The following is a 20,188-nucleotide window of genomic DNA, read 5'->3' on the forward strand; positions in this document are numbered from 1 at the left end:
GGGGGGGGGGGGGGTGGCTCGACATACTCATTGCACAAGACTCTAGTGTTACATTGGTGATTTCCAGCTCTGGATTAGATTCCGAGATGGCCTCGACAAAGAAAACCTCCTCTTCAGCCACCAAAGCCTCTGGATGCTGTTCCTCCCAGACATCCTGATGTCTGAAGAGGTAAGGAGTATCGTTGGTGGCCCTTCGCTGCATTTTGGACGGACGTGCTTGACGGTCATGGAGATTTTTCTTTGAGTGAAATGCTCAACAGGCCTCACAGTCGCCACCCTCTAATCCGGAGAGACAGGTTACAGACCTACTGGGAGTAGGTCATGGGTACTCTGCGAAACAAGACAGTCATAAACAATTGTCCCCTCCTTTACCAGGAAGCCATTGTATGAAAACTTAATTGGAGAATGAGGTAGAAGGCCACCCGAAGGGACGATGCCCTCTTGGGGCTATGACGGAGTCACATCGACTGGATGGTTGGTTGAAGCTGGACACACATAAAGGAGAAAAGCAATCAATAACACCAACAGTAGAAAGATACAGAACTGAAAGAGATCCAACGACTGTTTCAACTTTGAGCATAAGCACACACGTCTGATCCCAACGGTGGAGAGAAAATCACCTAACAGTGGAGTCGATACCCATGTACAGTATCACTGAGAAAGAAATATCACTAACTTATGAACATAAGGACTTTACTCAAAGAAAAACAATCAGCACACATCTGGACCCAACACTAAATGGAAGGAATATGCAGAGAATGTGTATTTACAACCACACGTCTTGAACAATTAGTACCCAAAGACTGAACAAAAATAATCAGTCAAAAACGCTGCAAACCTCTCCGCCAAGTAAAATTGTTGATTTTCGATTGATCAAATCTTCTATTTGTTACAGCCATATTTAACTCCAAGGCCGAAATTAACAAATGGATACAGCCATCACAGCATTTGTTATTTGGAAGAGTGGGCGACCCGGGTCCCCAAATGGCATCCAATTCCCAAACAATCTACTTTATGACAAGCTAGAGAAAGATTCTCATGTTAAAATCTCTTGCCACAATTAAAACTGATTCTGTGAACTGAGACAGTAAATTTTGTAAGACCACATGTACGTTATACAATAAGAGTTAAAAAGTAATAGTTGGCCCAAAAACAACATTGCAAAGTAAGAATTCATATAAAAGATTATCTGAATCCATAAAGGAACAATAGACAACCGAAGATTGTGGTAAAACGGTTACCAACTGTGTGTTTTTCCAACTGAAAGAGGATTTCAAAAGCCAACTCTTGGTATGGAGGAAATGTTTCATCAGGGAACTATCCAACAGTTCATTTTCCTCCACAATGTACTTTAGAGGTGATGAAGATTTTAAATAATGTATTGTTACATTTTCTCCAACAGGAACCAGGTCAGTAAAGTACATCCCTGCTTAAGAGCTCTAATCTCCAACTAGAAAAAGTAGAATGGAATGATTCTCTTTTTGGAGGTAGAAATCATTCTTGAGACCTCTTGGGGGGATGCAGTAGGTTCTGACAGCTCTATGGTAGGCGTTTGTTATGTGATTATGTGATTCCGTAGTTCTATTGTGCACACAGTTAATTCTGTGAACAGTGACCAAGAACAGTAACAGACCTTGTGGCTTCAAAAAGTCCTCTAATCCGGCCCTGCTGAGTTACGGGGCTTCAAGTATTACTCCACCTCTTCTCCCACAAGTGCACAAGCAGCTTAATTCTCTACAGGCAAATCAACTGCCTCTAAATGGATAAACCATAGTTCAGCAAATTCAAATCATCTGGGTGTTACTTCACTATCGAGAAGAAATCCAAAAGAGATCAAAATGAGTGTCACAGATCTAGAAGGATTCACAGAACACAACAAAGCAGGAAGCCGAAACTGTTGGCGCACTCTGGATCGCACATGCCCACATTATTTCAGGCATCAGGCAACACTACAGGACTTCAGTTACCACCCTCCCCAGCCGCAGGCACCACCTACCACTCAACATTCCAGGTAACTAGGGGGTAGAACAAGGTGAAAGGTTTAGGGGTCCCCAGTGTCATCATCATGCCACCAGTCCTGAGGCACTGAATTCAGCAAAAGTGTAATAAGGCATAATCCGGCACAAGCATGCCAGCTATCGTCCTGCTGCTGCCTTGCACCACTTCCATGGCTGCCGAAAACTATGCAACACCAAACTACATCCTGTGCTGCAGTCCGCGGCCCCTCCTTCGGGACCAGAGGATCTCCAGGTATGGTGCTAACACCCACCCATCACCCAAGCTTGAGGTCTGAGCCTCCATGATGAATTCCTTTAATTTGCAACAAATTACTTAGTGACTTCCTGACTTTCCATTTGAGATAAGCGAGTGGCAGAGGGACTACGCTAAACAAATGAGATGTTAAACAGTTCCTGAAGGGTAGCACAATGCCCACAAGCTCCCTTGCACATTACCCTTATTTATCTGTGTATTACAGACTCAACCAGATAGGCAAGTGTTTCCAAAATTCGGAACTATTTTGTTTAGTAATGGAACTACTAAGAAAGCATAACAAGCATTTTCAATGCAATAGGTCTTGCATTTTCCAGAGTTAGAGCTATTGGCATTGTAAATTCATAACTGGACTTTTCTAGCCACATAAATTGGTCAACATAGCCTCATAATTGTCTTTTCCTGCCATATAATTCCAGTGGCCCTGCATTTAACTAAAGCACTTCCATTTACTTTCCTCCTCTATCCTAAAACCTATACAATTATCATAAAAACCTTTATCAGAAATACACTTTTGGCATTAAAGTGTAATGCTCAAAACACCACAACAAAAATGTAATTTGGGACAGATTGGAGGGTGAAAGGAAAGAGGGAGTCTAAAGTAAAGATGGAGGACAAGTGGCGTAGTAACGGTGCCATGGGCCCTGGAGTATCAAAGGAAAATGGTTGACTGGAATTTCGGTAGGAAAATACAGCAGTAATTAGAGTTGAGTGAGGTCCATACATTTCTGGGCCCCAATGCCACTGCACCTGTTGCTCCATTAATAACTAGGCCTCAGGAGAATAAGTGGATGAGGCAGAACAATGGAAGCAAAAGGAAAACAGAAAAAAGGAAGAAAGAGAAGGGGTCTCAAAGAAATAAAAGAAAGAAGGGGAAGAAATAATGAGAATATAAAAACACACCTAAGAAGAAATAGAGTAAGTATGTGAGACGAAAGAAAAAAGGGAAGGAAGCTAGCGAAACAGAGAAAAAGGAAAAAATAATGAAAGAAGTGTGAAAAGAAAGAAAAATGAACATGAGGAAAAAAAAAAAAAAAAAGATGGCGAGAGAAAAAAGCAGCAAACAAAATAAAAACAAGGGCATTTATGTACTGACATTTCCCACAGACACAGAATGGTAAAACCACTCTGACACTTCAGTTCCTGACAAGTAATTTGTGGCTTCCACATACAGACAGGAATAAGAGGGAGTTATAGTAAAATGACAGATAATGATTAAAAAAAGAACACCAGAGAAAGGAAGGAAGAAAGATCTTTAAAAAGTCAAAGGAAGCATACCAAGTCAAAGGAAAGAGCAAATAAAAAAATAGTGATGGAATAACAGAAAGGCAGCGGGTGAGGAATGAGAAACAGAGCGCTGTGTGAATTCTGGTATTGGAATAATGGGGCGCTGCAGGTTAGGGTTGAGGCCCACTGACAGTGGAATGTGGGCTGCAGTACTGGAATAGTAATGGCCACACAAGGTATGAAGTGAGGTATGTTAATGGAGCAATGTGTGGAACCTAGTATTGGTGTGTCAGTGGTGCTGAGTGTTAGCCTGTAGGTGCCCTGCTGAAGCTGCGAGTGGGGCCCAGCATGGGAGCGGCATTGCCTCTGAACCACGGAAGCAAGGACTCCTAAAGGGCATGTGTGTGAGCTTTAGTACTGAAAAGAAATGTGCACTGAATGTTAGAATTGATGGATTCTGGCAGAGCTGTGGTGGTTCCCATCAACTGTGGCGTTGGATGTTAGACTTGAGGTGCATTGGCTGAGATGTGTTTGGCTCTTTTGGGTCCAGTATTGGCTTGGCAGTGGGACTGAATATTAGAACTGAGCTGCTGTAATGGAACTATATGTGAGTGGGGGCCCAGTACAGGAAGTGACCTCGTTGGGGTGGAGCTGAGGTGCACTAATGGAGCTGCACCGGAGGTCCCAGTAGTGGAACAGCAGTGTACTGACTGAGGTGCTCTGTTAGACAGCGTGTGGGGTTGTGTGTGTGTGGGCGGGGGGGTCTGGCACAGCTGAGGGCTTGGAGTGTGGGAACTGAGGTGCACCGATGAAGCTGCAGGTGGGATCCCAGTATGGAGCAGAAGTGGGCACTGTCTCTAAGGATTACGCAACCCTGGTAGAGCTGTGGGAGGGGTCCCGGCACTGGAACAGCAGTGAGTACTGAGTACTTGGAAGGAGGTGCGCTGGCTCTGCTCATGTGGGTAGCAGTGCTGAAAGGGAAGGGACGTCACACAAAGGTTTCCTAGGTGACATCATGCTACATCTGGGGGCGGGCCTCTGAATGGGGGAATGTTCCTGTATGTTTGTTTGGGGGGGGGGGGGGGGTTGGGGGGAGCTGGCACAGCTGAGGGCTTGGAGTGTGGGAACTGAGGTGCACCGATGAAGCTGCAGGTGGGATCCCAGTATGGAGCAGAAGTGGGCACTGTCTCTAAGGATTGCGCAACCCTGGTAGAGCTGCGAGAGGGGTCCCGGCACTGGAACAGCAGTGAGCACTGAGTGCTTGGAAGGAGGTGCGCTGGCTCTGCTCATGTGGGTAGCAGTGCTGAAAGGGAAGGGACGTCACACAAAGGTTTCCTAGGTGACATCATGCTACATCTGGGGGCAGGCCTCTGAATGGGGTAATGTTCCTGTATGTTTGTTGGGACAAAAGTGGAGGTAGCAGGTTAATTTTCAATGCCACTGAATTGCTTAATTAGGAAAGGTCAGGCGCATCTGACCAAGAAAACAGGAAATGTCAAGCAGTCACAGTTTATTCCAATGTTCATGAAAACAATTTTGGGGTGTGCAGATAACACTGCTAATTTTGTTGCGGTCCCTGACTTAATAAGCCTTAGGCGGCTAGGCTATAAGCAATTTCAAGAGATCATCCCTTGCTGTCAGCACCAGGGACTACACAGGCAGACCAAATGTGACCAAGATAATAGCCTGATTTATAGCCTTGTTTATAGCTAAGCTCAGAAACTGAGGTGCTCTGGCAGACAGCGCATGTGGGGTTCTGGCGCACACACAGTTGAAGGCTTGGAGTGTGTGAGCTGATGGAGCTGCGCCTGAGGTCCCAGTACTGGAGCAGCAGAGTGTACTGACTAAGAACTGAGGTGCTCTGGCAGACAGCGTATGTGGGGTTCCCGGCACTGGAATGGCTGAAGGCTTGGAGTGTGTGAATGGAGGTGTACAGATGGAGCTGCACCAGAGGTCCAAAGTACTGGAGCAGCAGAGTGTACTGACTGGAAGAACTGAGGTGCTCTGGCAGACAGCGTGTGGGGTTTGTGTGTGGGTGCACTGGCACAGCTGAGGGCTTGGAGAGTGTGATTGGAGGTGCACTGATGGTGCTGCGAGGGGGATCCCAGTATGGAACAGAAGTGGGTACTGACTAAGGATTGCAGAGCCCTGGTAGAGCTGCGTGCCTAGGCTATAAGTAATTACAAGTGATCCGCCATTGCTCTGGTGCAGACAGCCCACAAAGACCAAATGTGACCAAGATAACAGCATGATTTATAGTCTTGTTTACAGTTAAGCTCAGAGAAGGAATGCTCTGCAAATAAAAAGGGAAGCTTGCAGACCAGAAACGTGAGAAAGCTTAATTATACAGTAGTTGGTCCCTGCTCCCACACAGAAGGAGGGACAAAGAGGCATGACTGACCACTAGCAAGCAAGGATTTTAAATGACACAAACTAAAATGATAAAGCTGAAAGCCTACAAAAGAAGTATACTTAAAAGTATACAAGAGATCGTACGCTTACACTGGACCGAAAAAAATATCCACAAATGTTTGTGAAGTGTTATGGCCTTCCACAGCTTTAATGCTGGTACTCTGCACAGCTATGAAAAGATCAGTTATTGATACTCCACACAATCAGAAAATAAGAGGATGAGCACTTGTCAATGCATTTCCCAAATGTGGCTTTCTTCCAGGCAACACTACAGGAGTGAACAAGGGGTCCTCTTTCAGGGTCCACTTTTGGGAGTGTATCCACTTGAGAGATCTTTCAAGATTCTAGTTATAAATAGCATAAGCTTGTAGGTAAAATACCAGAAACCTTTTCCCTCTGCCTACTTTTGGTAATACATATTGTTGTGCTGTTTGTTAGTCAGGACAGAGAAAACCTAGAGACGTTGCACTGGGATACACCTCAGTTAAACTACGTGGGCTTCTCTGGTAACCAGAAAACCCTTATTTACAAAGTACCTGCATTTACGCCAAATTCCAGAGCCATTCAGAAGATAATCAGGCTTTGCATTCCAACACAATGGGCAGAGACATTTTTGCGAGCATACAATCCTTGATGCATAAATATAGACAATGGAGCAGACAACCTCTGCTGAAGACACATCACAGCAATTTGAAAGCAAACAGATGTACTTCAAATTGCCCTGTATTGATTATACGCTAAAGAAGAGAAACTGTTTAACCTTCCACACTGGAATGGGGAAATCTTTTAAAGGTATGTAGTGCAAAACATGTGCTCTTGGAGAGGTGATGGACTTAGTATCTTGAAAGTCTCCTTCTCAGATCTCTCTGTAGGACTCAAATGGATGAGACAATGTGAGAGGGACGACAGACATTCCAATGCAATTATAAATACCTCAAAGGGTAAACCAGTAGACTATATCTGCTTGATGGTGGCATCCTACTTTGGAGAGAGAAGACAGACTTTCCTCTTAAGTATAAAAATGTGAATGGGCAAGGCTTTGCCTTAAAATAGTACGTAGTGCAACTGAAGTCTGTAAATCTAGGGTCTATTCAACAAAACACAATTAAAACAATGCCTACCCTACTAATGGACAGATCACTGTACTCCATCTTGAATGTTTTGTAGGGATGTGATTTTTATTTTCATTTTATAGAATTTACAACGTTAACGCTATAAACTTCGGCAGCACTTAGACCAAACACCAGGTGAAGGAATAAGGGTCAAAGAGACTGCAAGAATTGAAAGAAAACAACTTCTACAGTTTTACTATACTATGGCACTTTCAACCAATTACCTAAAGATTTATTATCTAATCACAACCTTTCACCCTCAACCAATTTTATAATCTGTATATTCAGATTATAAAATAAGAAGATAACCTTATACCATGTATATTTAGATTAGAAGATAAGCAATTTTACGACAATCTTTTAAATTAAGCATGCTCTAAATGTGGTACCCTTCACAGTGAAATACTATTTCTGCATTATCTGTTCTAAAAAATACAAGTGAAATAAACCTAAGGTGGTTCAAAGCTGATGCACAGTGCTGAAGAATAATTTAATTTCAGCGGAGGTCATAAACAAAGAGACAGACTTTTGGTAAAGTCTATAAAAATATCCTCAGCTGTCTTCCAGGATGACTGGGGATATTTGGAACATGTGACCTGCAATATAATCTCATGCTGGAGAACTAAGCTTTCCAACAGCTCTTGCAAAATGTATTTCATCACATGAAGGCACAAAATGGCTAGGGAGCTGTATAAGATGCACTACAAAAACATCAATTGCAGTTAAAATGTAAACAAGAAAAAAGTGAGCAAAGGCAACAGTGAATAAATTATACATACTCAGTGCTCTTGAATGGTCAGGATTTCTAATTCCTTTCGCTCGCAACCTCTGTAGTAGGACAGCAGAAGACAACTGCTTCACCAGGTAGACTGCCATAGAAAAACTCTGGAATGCCAAATCAAATATAAACGTTTACTAGCTCTTAAACCAACAGCAAAAAAAAAAAAAAGAAGAACAGTAGCCTAACACCCTTAAAACAACATTTGGTGCAATATCTACTTTTTAATCAAGTATTATGCTCCACCCTACACAGCTTTAGTTTATTCATTATCAGACTCCGATATTACACAAGTCCAGCCCCATAGCAGCACATGCAAAATCACCTAAAGGTCTTGGAGCCAAAGAGACTTTAGAGTAGCACTTGTTTTGAGCATCTTAAAAACATGTAATGGCGCATAGCCTTCCAAAATTGTACAAGAACAGCAGCTCAATAATCTAAATCTAGTTTACTGTTAAGAACCAAGGAACTCTAAGCCTATGATTCCAGATCAGAATTTGTGGAAAGTTTTCTCTGTTGACTATTCCCACAAAGACACTGAAGTTTAAAGATGAAGGTCTTAGTTACAAGCTACTGCCTAATAAAGCATCACACAAAGTCAAAGGCATTTAAGTCTTAATCTTCGCATTAGCTACGAGATGGGAAAAAGTCAGAGGACCTGTACATGCAAACACACATGCTGACTACGCAAAAGGGCTATGAGGCACTTTGTTTGCTCACTACCTTGCAGAAACATCAAAAGAGCTACTTAATCTGAGGTTTGGTACATTGTCTTTTCGTTACAGTCTCATCCCTGACTATGTCTGACAGTTTAAAAGAACAGAGATAAAACGATGCAAACATTTAACTATAAGTGAAAGGCTCACCCTTCCGATCTCTGCTGTCCATGACACCACAATTGTGTTGGGAACGGTTGTAGACAAGCGTACAAGTGAGGTAATGTTGATTGGTCGACTTGGCCTCTTTGGTTCAACCCCATTTTTGGTTGGTGGGAGATAGCCCTACGGTTAAAAAATGAATGTTTTGTTTAGTTCAACACAAGCAATTTGCATGGTGCTAACAAACATTTCAAGGCCTAAGTTACAGGCTGTAAAGATTACATTGATAAGAAAATGAATACCCATATTGTAGCCAATCCATACATTCAAGTTTCAGACTAACATTATCACTGTTCCCATTTGAAGGTTCCAGATGATGCAGCTACTCCAATAAAGTACATATTTGGTCCACTGCATAGATGCTGGCTGCTGCTTTCCCACTTCAGAGAAACATCAATGAAGCATTTTATTTATTTGAGAAGCCTTGCACTGCGCTGACATATCACTCTCAGGATCATCACAGGACTTAGTCATTGACTGTTTATCATGCAAAATGTAATGATAAAACTTGGCATAGAGCTAGTGTCTGGAATCACTCAATGCCAGCTGAAAGACTGGGAAGAGCAGGATAGTGAGGAGTGGTGTATGAGAACCACAACCAGTAATGGCAAGTCTGGAGGAACAGTTTGAGTACCCTAAGTCAATAAGCACATGCTGATTAATGGACTGGAATGCCATTGTTTTGTTGTCAATTTACTTCTATTGAGAGTAGAAGCATCGGGCACTTTCAAGCTTTTCTTTTTGCGAGGCCACAGAATCGGTCTCATATAGATAGGTTGCAGGCAGTCACTTGAACCTAGCAGGCTAGCCTATGAAGTGGCATACGCATAATGTGAGTTGTCATGAGTTGCCAACCCTTAGCCATCCAGAGTTAGTCAAAAGATAGCACTAGATGTGCTAATTTAGGATTAAAAGTTTTTAATGCATAATTACGTACTTAACTACTTCTGCCATCAGAATTAGATCTGAAGGGGAAATTTGATACAAGGGTCTGACTGGTATGTAACAGGGTGCCAGTTTCCAAAGGTGACCTGGGCCTCTGCTTAAAGACACCTTGTAAAAGGTGTATGCATTTTAATTTGATGGTTTTGCTAAATGAGCCAGTAAAGGGGCTATTGTGGGCCTTTTATGGATGTTGCAGTATATTTATATTTTCTAGGGAAAGTAAGTGCAAACTATACTGTACTATCCAGCCCAGCCCAGCCTTCAGCACGGCCCTTGGAAATGTTATTCAATGGCTGTTTTTCTCACTAGAGGATTTCCTGAGCAGCAGCAGTGAGCTGAAAGTTTGAGCTCATGACCACCTTACAAATTAGTGATGCAACAGTTTAAAGCTCAAGATACCAACTTAATTTTCTCTAGTTGTCACATCATCTCACATACAAGATCTTATTCTGGCACCAGAGACTCAAAATAGGTCTGTAATGATCCATCCACTTTAGATCTGTATTAGCTTTCTTCAAGAGGGGTGTCATGATAACCTTTTTTTATGGTTCCTGGAAACTGCCCTTGTTCAGAGATAAAAATATCAAAGGCAAGCATTGGAAAGAACTCCTTGATACAGGTAGTGGGTATAGCTTGACTAGTAGATTCAATCTTGTGGGCTGCTATGAAGCCATCCAGATCTTGCAGTGGAGGTAGTGGTGTCAATGTCTGTGGAAGTAACTGCAGGTATGGTAATGTTGTGGGGATGGTAATTACGGAATCCTTAAAAAGACATAATAACATAATACGTATAATGTTTAAATAAGGCATGACAAATGTGGGCCAGAAGTTGGACATGGTGCATTTTTTGTCTTTCTGGATTGGTCAGTTCACAGAACACTGGCCTAATCTTGTTGCCCAAAAATAGTGCAATATTTCTATTTACTTAATGGTTCTGTTTTTTTTATCCCTTTTGGAGCAATTTGCATAGGATCATTCTTCAGTCACTGACTGGCACCACAGGCATTCTATTTTCAGCAAGTTTCAGCAAGTTACATGTTACATTTTGCGAATTCTTCAGCAAGCTCTGACAATTACTCTAGAGTGTCTAAATGTGAGTGAGTTGGAAGGTTAGAAGGATAGGTTAATTTAAGGAATCATAGTGGAATATGTTTTGGGACTGAACAGACTGAACTCCGGCAGAGTGGGAGTTGGATTTAATGTTGGGAAGGTGTAATAACTGATATACAGAGAAAATACAGAGGTATGGGAGAGGAACCGACAGACGCAGCAGCATTTGCAAAAATAAGAATCAGAGTGGAGCCAGCATGTGTGTGGGGGCAAAGAGTATTTCGCTGAAGAAAAAGGTGTGCAACTTCTGGTTTGTTTTACTGAAAATCATGATTTGAATTCTTTGCAACACTGTTTACATATTTAGTGCTGGTTCCAGAATTTCTCACAGAAGTACTTGTAAAAAGGTGAAGGTGGTACACCAAAACATAACAGACAAATTAGAACCTACTGTGCAGTGAAATGAATCAAGGGTAGTGACTTAGTTATTGCCAAAGAAGGTGTCCCTGAACCAAAAATGAAGCATCTGCTCTGATCTTTTAGGCAGAGTCAAGGGGGTGTTTACGGGCCCACATTCACGAGCCAGTAGCAAAATCCTGGTCGCTCCACATTCTCTGGGAGTTGCATATGAGCATGGATCATGTATGACCTTCTGTTTGCGTCTTGCTCACTGATTGGTCCAGTTTTTGTATGTGGTTGAGCTAGTTGGTTAGCCTATGAGGATGAGGCACTAGGAATTCTCAAACCACCCCTTTCTATTTGTCCCTCATCCCCCAACAAGGGTCCTGGTCAGTACGTTTGTAATCTAACAGGCACGTTCACTTTGTACTGGCAATACAACAACTATTTAAGATCCTAAGTCTACCTGTGGATTGTTTACTAACTGACCTTCTAATAGGGTTTAGCAGCAAGAGGTTTAATACTTGTTCTAAGATGAGCAACTTTCTTGACCAGTGGGTCTAAATGCTACTGTTGCGAAAAATGGGACAATGGCCTGCTTGGGTATTGTGGGAATCTCTGTTCTCCCAAAACAAAACTATCAGCCTCAGAGCAAGACGCTCACAGAATGTGGCTCTGGGGTTGCCACTTAATGAATGAGCCCTTGCATTGGGACGAGCTTCTCGACTGGCACTGGTGTTAGCTTTTGGTCCTCGGAAGTACCTGTTTTATGGCAGAGTCTAGAAATCTCAGATACTCTACACTGGACTCTTGAGTCCTTGTACTTGTATTGGGTGCATTTAATGGAAAATTTCACTTACCCAGTGTACATCTGTTCGTGGCATGAGTCGCTGCAGATTCACATGCTGTGCACAGTCCGCTGTCTGGTGTTGGGCTCGGAGTGTTACAAGTTGTTTTTCTTCGAAGAAGTCTTTTCGAGTCACGAGACCGAGGGACTCCTCCCATTTCGGTTCCATTGCGCATGGGCGTCGACTCCATCTTAGATTGTTTTCCCCGCAGAGGGTGAGGTAGGAGTTGTGTATATTAGTAATAGTGCGCCCATGCAATGGAATGAATACGTATGTACATAATAAAGGTTAAAGTAATATATTTACAAATGTACAATTGTTTAAGATCTACTTCTAAACGGCTACAGGCTCCCGGGGAGGCGGGTGGGCGCATGTGAATCTGCAGCGACTCATGCCACGAACAGATGTACACTGGGTAAGTGACATTTTCCGTTCAATGGCATGTGTAGCTGCAGATATACATGCTGTGCATAGACTAGTAAGCAGTTATCTCCCCAAAAGCGGTGGTTCAGCCTGTAGGAGTTGAAGTAGTTTGAAATAATGTTCTTAGTACAGCCTGACCTACTGTGGCTTGTTGTGCAGTTAACACATTTACACAGTAGTGCTTGGTAAATGTATGAGGCGTAGACCAGGTTGCTGCCTTACATATTTCGTTCATGGGAAAATATTCCCTAGAAAGGCCATGGTAGCTCCTTTCTTTCTGGTTGAGTGTGCCTTTGGTGTAATAGGCAGCTCTCTTTTTTGCTTGAAGATAGCAGGTTTGAATACACTTAACTATCCATCTAGCAATGCCTTGTTTTGAAATTGGATTTCCTGTATGAGGTTTTTGAAAGGCAATAAATAGTTGTTTAGTTTTTCTAATTAGTTTCGTTCTGTCAATGTAGTACATTAGTGCTCTTTTGATGTCTAATGTATGTAGTGCTCTTTCAGCTACAGAATCTGGTTGTGGGAAGAACACTGGTAAATCTACTGTTTGATTTAAGTGGAACGTGAGATAACCTTTGTTAAAAATGTTGGATTTGTTCTTAGAACTACTTTATTTTTATGTATCTGAATAAATGGTTCTTGTATGGTAAATGCTTGAATCTCGCTCCCTCTTCTTAGAGATGTGATGGCAATCAAAAATGCAACTTTCCACGTTAAGTATTGCATTTCACAAGAATGCATGGGCTCGAAAGGTGGACCCATGAGTCTTGTCAAGACAATGTTCAGGTTCCATGAAGGAACAGGTGGTGTCCTTGGTGGTATGATTCTTTTTAAGCCTTCCATAAACGCTTTAATGACTGGTATTCTAAATAGTGAAGTTGAATGAGTAATTTGTAGGTAAGCTGATATTGCGGTGAGATGTATTTTTATGGAAGAGAAAGCTAGATTTGATTTTTGCAAATGTAGTAAATATCCAACTATATCTTTTGGAGATGCGGTTAATGGCTGAATTTGATTGTTGTGGCAGTAATACACAAATCTTTTCCACTTGTTTGCGTAGCAGTGTCTAGTGGTAGGTTTCCTAGCTTGTTTTATGACCTCCATACATTCTTGTGTGAGGTGCAAGTGTCCGAATTCTAGGATTTCAGGAGCCAAATCGCTAGATTCAAAGATGCTGGATTTGGATGTCTGATCTGTTGTTTGTGTTGCGTTAACAGATCTGGTTTGTTGGGTAGTTTGACATGAGGTACTACTGACAGGTCTAGTAGTGTCGTGTACCAAGGTTGTCTTGCCCAGGTTGGTGCTATTAGTATGAGTGTGAGTTTGTTTTGACTCAACCAGTTTACTACATATGGAAGGAGAGGGAGAGGGGGAAAAGCGTATGCAAAGATCCCTGACCAGTTCATCCATAGAGCATTGCCTTGGGATTGCTCTTGTGGGTATCTGGATGCGAAGTTTTGGCATTTTGAGTTTTCCTTTGTTGCAAATAGATCTATTTGAGGTGTTCCCCAAATTTGAAAGTAATTGTTTAGTATTTGGGGGTGAATTTCCCATTCGTGGTTTTTTTTTGGTGATCTCGAGAGAGATTGTCTGCCAACTGGTTCTGAATCCCTGGAATAAATTGTGCTATTAGGCGAATGTGGTTGTGAATCGCCCAATGCCATATTTCCTGTGTTAGGAGGCACAACTGTGTCGAGTGTGTCCCTCCTTGTTTGCTTAGATAATACATTGTTGTCATGTTGTCTGTTTTGACAAGAATGTATTTTTGGGATATTATGGGTTGAAATGCTTTCAGCGCTAGAAATACTGCTAACATTTCCAAGTGATTTATGTGAAACTGTCTCTGATGTATGTCCCATTGTCCTTGGATGCTGTGCTGATTGAGGTGTGCTCCCCACCCTGTCATGGAAGCATCTGTTGTTATGACATATTGTGGCACTGGGTCTTGGAAAGGCCGCCCTCGGTTTAAATTTGTACTGTTCCACCATAGAAGCGAGAGGTATGTTTGGCGGTCTATCAACACCAGATCCAGAAGTTGACCCTGTGCTTGTGACCATTGTGATGCTAGGCACTGTTGTAAGGGCCGCATGTGCAATCTTGCGTTTGGGACAATGGCTATGCATGGAGACATCATGCCAAGTAGTTTCATTACCATTCTGACTTGTATCTTTTGTGTTGGATACATGGCCTGTATTACTTTGTGAAATGTTTGAACCCGTTGTGGACTTGGAGTGGCAATCCCTTTTGCTGTGTTGATTGTCGCTCCTAAGTATTGCTGCGTTTGACACGGCAGAAGGTGTGACTTCGCGTAGTTGATGGAGAAACCTAGCTTGTGAAGGGTTTGTATGACATATTTTGTGTGCTGTGAACACTGTTCCAGCGTATTGGTTTTGATTAGCCAGTCGTCTAAGTACGGGAACACATGTATTTGCTGCCTTCTGATATGTGCAGCTACTACTGCCAGGCATTTTGTAAAGACTCTTGGCGCAGTTGTTATTCTGAACGGCAACACTTTGAATTGGTAATGTATTCCTTGGAATACGAACCTTCGGTATTTCCTGTGTGAAGGATGTATTGGTATATGGAAATACGCATCTTTTAGATCTAATGTTGTCATGTAGTCTTGCTGTTTGAGCAGTGGTATTACGTCTTGTAACGTGACCATGTGAAAGTGGTCTGATTTTATGTAGGTATTCAGTGTTCTGAGATCTAGTATTGGTCTCAGAGTTTTGTCTTTTTTGGGTATTAGAAAGTACAGTGAGTAAACTCCTGTGTTTTCCTGTTGAATTGGTACTAATTCTATTGCGTCTTTTTGTAGCAACGCTTGAACTTCTAGTCCTAGAAGATCTATATGTTGTTTTGACATCTTGTGTGTTTTCGGTGGGACGTTTGGAGGGAATTGTCTAAATTCTATGCAATAACCATGCTGGATAATTGCTAAGACCCAAGTGTCTGTTGTTATTTCCTCCCAAAGTTTGTAAAATTGGCTTAGTCTTCCCCCCACAGGTGTTATGTGATGGGGGTGTGTGACTTTTAAGTCACTGCTTATTTTGAGGGGTTTTGGGGCCCTGGAATTTTCCTCGAGTTTTTGGGAATTGGCCCCCTCTAAATTGTCCCCGAAAACCTCCCCTTTGATATTGGCCCTGGTAGGTAGGTCTTGTTTGTGAGGTTGTGGTTTCTGTGGGTTGACCTCGAAACCCTCCCCTAAAAGGTGTTTTCCGAAATGTGCCTCTGCTCCGCGGGGAGTAGAGTGCGCCCATGGCTTTGGCTGTATCGGTGTCCTTCTTGAGTTTTTCGATGGCGGTGTCTACCTCCGGCCCAAACAATTGCTGTTCATTAAACGGCATATTGAGCACAGCCTGCTGGATCTCCGGTTTGAACCCAGAAGTGCGCAGCCATGCGTGCCTCCGTATTGTGACTGCAGTGTTTATTGTTCTTGCAGCTGTATCTGCTGCATCCATGGAAGACCGTATCTGATTATTTGAGATACTTTGTCCCTCTTCCACCACCTGTTGCGCTTTTTGGAACTCTTTGGGTAAGTGTTCGATGAAATGTTGCATTTCATCCCAATGAGCCCTGTCGTATCTTGCCAAAAGTGCTTGTGAATTGGCGATACGCCACTGATTTGCTGCTTGTGCTGCAACCCTTTTCCCCGCCGCATCAAATTTGCGGCTCTCCTTGTCTGGAGGTGGTGCGTCGCCTGAGATATGAGAGTTGGCTCTCTTACGAGCTGCCCCCACAACTACTGAGTCTGGCGTTAGTTGTGTTGTAATAAATATTGGATCAGTGGGCGGTGGCTTATATTTTTTCTCCACCCTTGGAGTTACGGCTCTGCCTTTAACTGGATCCTGAAATATTTGTTTAGAATGTCTTAGCATTCCTGGGAGCATGGGAAGGCTTTGATATTGGCTATGGGTGGAGGATAGGGTGTTAAAGAGAAAGTCATCCTCAATTGGTTCTGAATGTAAGGACACATTGTGGAACTCTGCTGCCCTTGCGACCACCTGTGTATAGGATGTACTGTCCTCAGGTGGTGACGGTTTTGTAGGATAAGAGTCTGGGCTATTGTCAGACACTGGAGCATCGTAGAGGTCCCATGCATCGGGATTATCCTGACTCATCGTGGTATGAGCTGGTGAGTGCATCAGTGGTGGAGTTGTTGCCGGTGATGAATGTATTGATGGTGGTGGAGACGGTGGTGGGGTTGTTTTCCTTACCACCTTTGCCTGTGGTTGCTTGTCCTTTTGTTGAAAGGCAAGTTTCCTTTTTATTTTGATTGGGGGAAGAGTAGTTATCTTCCCTGTGTCCTCATGAATATGAAGCCTTCTTTGTGTGTAGTCAGGCTCTGCAGATTGAAGCTCCTCTCCAAATCGATGTAATTGGGAGGTTAGTCCTTGTTCCTCTGTATAGGAACTAGTTTTCGGCTCCGAGGTTGGCTGTTTCGGAACCGAAACCTTTTCGGAAGTCTTTCTAGGCTCCGAAGAAACCTTCTTTGTTTTCGGCGTGTCTCGGTGCCGAAATTCTTCGGTGCCGCTGCCTCTGTGCCGAAGTTTCTCGGAGCCGCCGTCTCGGCTCCGAGGTTGCTGTGTGGCGGTATCTCGACCGGAGTCGGATGACTTCGACACCAGCATGCCCTTTTCGGTGCCTTGGATGGGTCACCTATTTTTCGGGTTAAGCCATGGCCTGTTGGCGGTGGCGTCCCCTGGGCTTTAGTAGACTTCTCGTGAGTCTTGATTTTCAACGTCTTACTCACGGTTTTGGTTGTTCCTTCGGCGTCGAGTTCTTCCGAATCCGACTCGCGGACGGAGAAAGCTTCTTCTTCCTCCTCGAAACGATCTTGACCTGTCGGCGTGGACGTCATTTGTAGTCTCCAGGCTCTTCGGTCTCTCTGCGTCTTCCTCGACCGAAACGCTCGACAGGCTTCACAAGTATCCTCCTTGTGCTCGGGGGACAAGCACAAGTTACAGACCAGATGGTGATCCGTATACGGATACTTGTGATGGCATTTTGGGCAGAAACGGAATGGGGTCCGTTCCATGAGCCTTGAAGTCGCACGTGGCCGGGCCGACCAGGCCCCGACGGGGGAATCGAAAAAACCCCGAAGGGCCACCGGAGCTCTTCAAAATTCGGTGTCGATTTGTTCTAACTGACCCGATACCGAACGCAAACAATACCGACGATTTTTTCCGAGATTCTAACTAACTTTCCGACCCGAAACACGGAGCGAAAAGGAACACGTCCGAACCCGATGGCGGAAAAAAAACAATCTAAGATGGAGTCGACGCCCATGTGCAATGGAACCGAAAGGGGAGGAGTCCCTCGGTCTCGTGACTCGAAAAGACTTCTTCGAAGAAAAACAACTTGTAACACTCCGAGCCCAACACCAGACGGCGGGCTGTGCACAGCATGTGTATCTGCAGCTACACATGCCATCGAACATAGATATTTTTGGCAACAGACTCACTTAAACAGTTTTGGGTAGTTTGTATTTAATCTGACTTAATGCCTGGCTCAGAATGTGACCTGAAACTGAAAACTGCTTCTTCACTGCTGCAGTCAACATTTCTATTGTCACTCAGACTTTTCTTTCATCATTTACATTGATATACACATATTCTCTTCTACTAATAAATCTCTACTCTTGCCCCGAAAATATAAAATATATTTGCAGTTACTGATGGGCACATGCCACCACTGTATAGTAAGAGGATACCCCTTAAAGGCTCAAGTTCAGTCCAGACATCTGATGATACGACTCCTCACAGACTCCCAAACACAAAAAAATCTAAACCAGAATACTCACTGGAAGATTACATGGCTTCCCATTGACTTTCACACACAGATTAGGAGGGAAGTGGTCTTCCTGTGGACAACTCGTTTCAGATAAACAAAACCTAACAAAATGGTAAATCAAATTAGGTTAGCAACAGTATAGGGCTAGGGCAAACTTTTTAACAACAGTCAAAGTAAACAGTCTGTAGCATCTTGTTCTAGCGGTGCAAACCCAGCTCCATCTGCTAAATTTATCCACTGCATGAAATAACCCTGCTGAACGGTGTCAAAGATTTTAATGACCAGGAATTATGTAACTTCTTCAATTATTGGAATAATGCTTCACCAGATAAGCAATTGTTATATGCACTGAAAACACATTACTTACTGGTACTATTAAGATAGTACTCATAACTTTCCTCCACTTTACATGGATTGATTTTAACTACCTGGAAGTATACATTTTCCAAGTGCAATATATTTAAAAAAAATTAGAGCAGATAATGTGTTCTGTTTAATTGGGTACATGATGTCATTTTAGTTTCTTTCGGATGACATTTACAATTAACGTTGACTGCTAGTTTAACTCCCTGAACATCTCTCAGGGTAAATTACAGTACTGAAATATTGGATTATAAACAATGTTAATGCTGTAATTTCATGTAATTCTCATCTCATACTGCTCAATACGTTATGCCAATCTGTTTGCAGAAAATACTCCTAGCCAAATTGCACCTGTGCAAAGAACAATTATCAGTAAAATCCGACAGCATGCTTTGGTTGAAGATGCAAAATGTGTACACAATTTCTAAATAAAGCTTATCCACAAAAGTATTTCTCTAGGCACAGGCTTCACTAACTCCAATAAGTACTTTTTTGGGATTTTCTCACTTATTAATTCCAACATTTAGAAGCTTTTGAGTCGATACATAATGTTCTATGAGGTCAAAACCCTGTTATGGATGTGACTGTCCGACATTTCAATTTTCCCAGACATTTATTTTTAGGAGCATATCACCTGCACTACTGAATGCCAAGACTACCTATGTTTTGGCAACACCGCAGGTCTCGGAGAAGGAATCCTTTTCAATTCTAATATCACCAAATGGAAGAAACATACAGACTGGTTTTGTTATATGGACAGGAACAGAGAATATATATTACATACGTTTTACATGGCTTACTTCACAACATGAACATTTGAGGCTTACTGAATCTCATGGTAAAAATTAATTTGCTCTTCTACATCTAAACATCATTGCAGGAGATAAGGGTTTAAAAGAATAAGTTACTTACCTTTGGTAACTCTTTCTGGTGGATACAGTAGCTACCTCTTGGTTCCTCACCTTATGAGTTCTCCCAATGTGCCAGCATTCAACGGAAACTTTCTTCCCAGCTCTTCACGTCCACGAGGACGTCACAATTGCATCTGATGCCATTGTGGCAATAAGAGGTCCCCGCCGGCGTGCTCACATCGGTTTCATCCTTTTTTACGTGCCTTTGAGGGCAAACAGGTGAAAAACAAATTCCCAAAAACAACATATATTGCAATCCAAATTCAATATAAACACAGTATTTATTAATATAAAAATACCCAAAAACATACATACAAAACAAGCAAAAGAAGTCTTGGTATGACCAGACAGGCAACGGGGAGGCGGGTGGGACTGTGAGGAATCCACAGGTAGCTACTGTATCCACCAGAAAAAGCGTTACTGAAGGGAAGTAACTTGTTCTTCTGATACACAACTACCTGTGGATTCCTCACCTTATGAATAGAAGGCCAAAGCAGTCCCGCACTCGGAGGTGGGTGCCTGACCAGTCAAACCAAGAAATCCTGCAACACCGAACGTATAAAATGGCCGTCCCTCCTAACTTCCGAATCCAAGCAATAATACTTTGTGAAAATGGAGGGAAGACCAAGTTGCTGCCTTTCAAATATCCCCCACTGGTACACCGCTAGCCAAGGCCGAAGTGGCAGACTGGGGCCTGGGGGAATGGGCTCTTATACCCTCAGCAGGAACCTTCTTTGCCAACGAAGAATAGATCTTTATGGAAAGAATGACCCAC

At 42.8% G+C, this 20,188-nt stretch overlaps 1 protein-coding gene across 2 annotated transcripts in view; it reads right to left on the bottom strand.

Annotated features, from left to right (window-relative positions):
• PIAS1 (protein inhibitor of activated STAT 1) overlaps window positions 1-20,188 on the bottom strand; it is a 446,958-nt gene that overhangs the window by 216,520 nt on the left and 210,250 nt on the right. For both annotated transcript variants that reach the window (XM_069222860.1, XM_069222859.1), the window contains exons 5-7: window positions 18,150-18,240; window positions 8,667-8,801; window positions 7,802-7,907 (exon numbers count right to left, since the gene is read on the bottom strand). In XM_069222860.1, coding sequence (XP_069078961.1) covers window positions 7,802-7,907; window positions 8,667-8,801; window positions 18,150-18,240 — 332 coding nt within the window. The remainder of the gene's footprint in view (window positions 1-7,801; window positions 7,908-8,666; window positions 8,802-18,149; window positions 18,241-20,188) is intronic.

Source organism: Pleurodeles waltl, chromosome 3_1 (assembly GCF_031143425.1).
Source record: "Pleurodeles waltl isolate 20211129_DDA chromosome 3_1, aPleWal1.hap1.20221129, whole genome shotgun sequence".
NCBI classification, from domain to species: Eukaryota; Metazoa; Chordata; class Amphibia; order Caudata; family Salamandridae; genus Pleurodeles; species Pleurodeles waltl.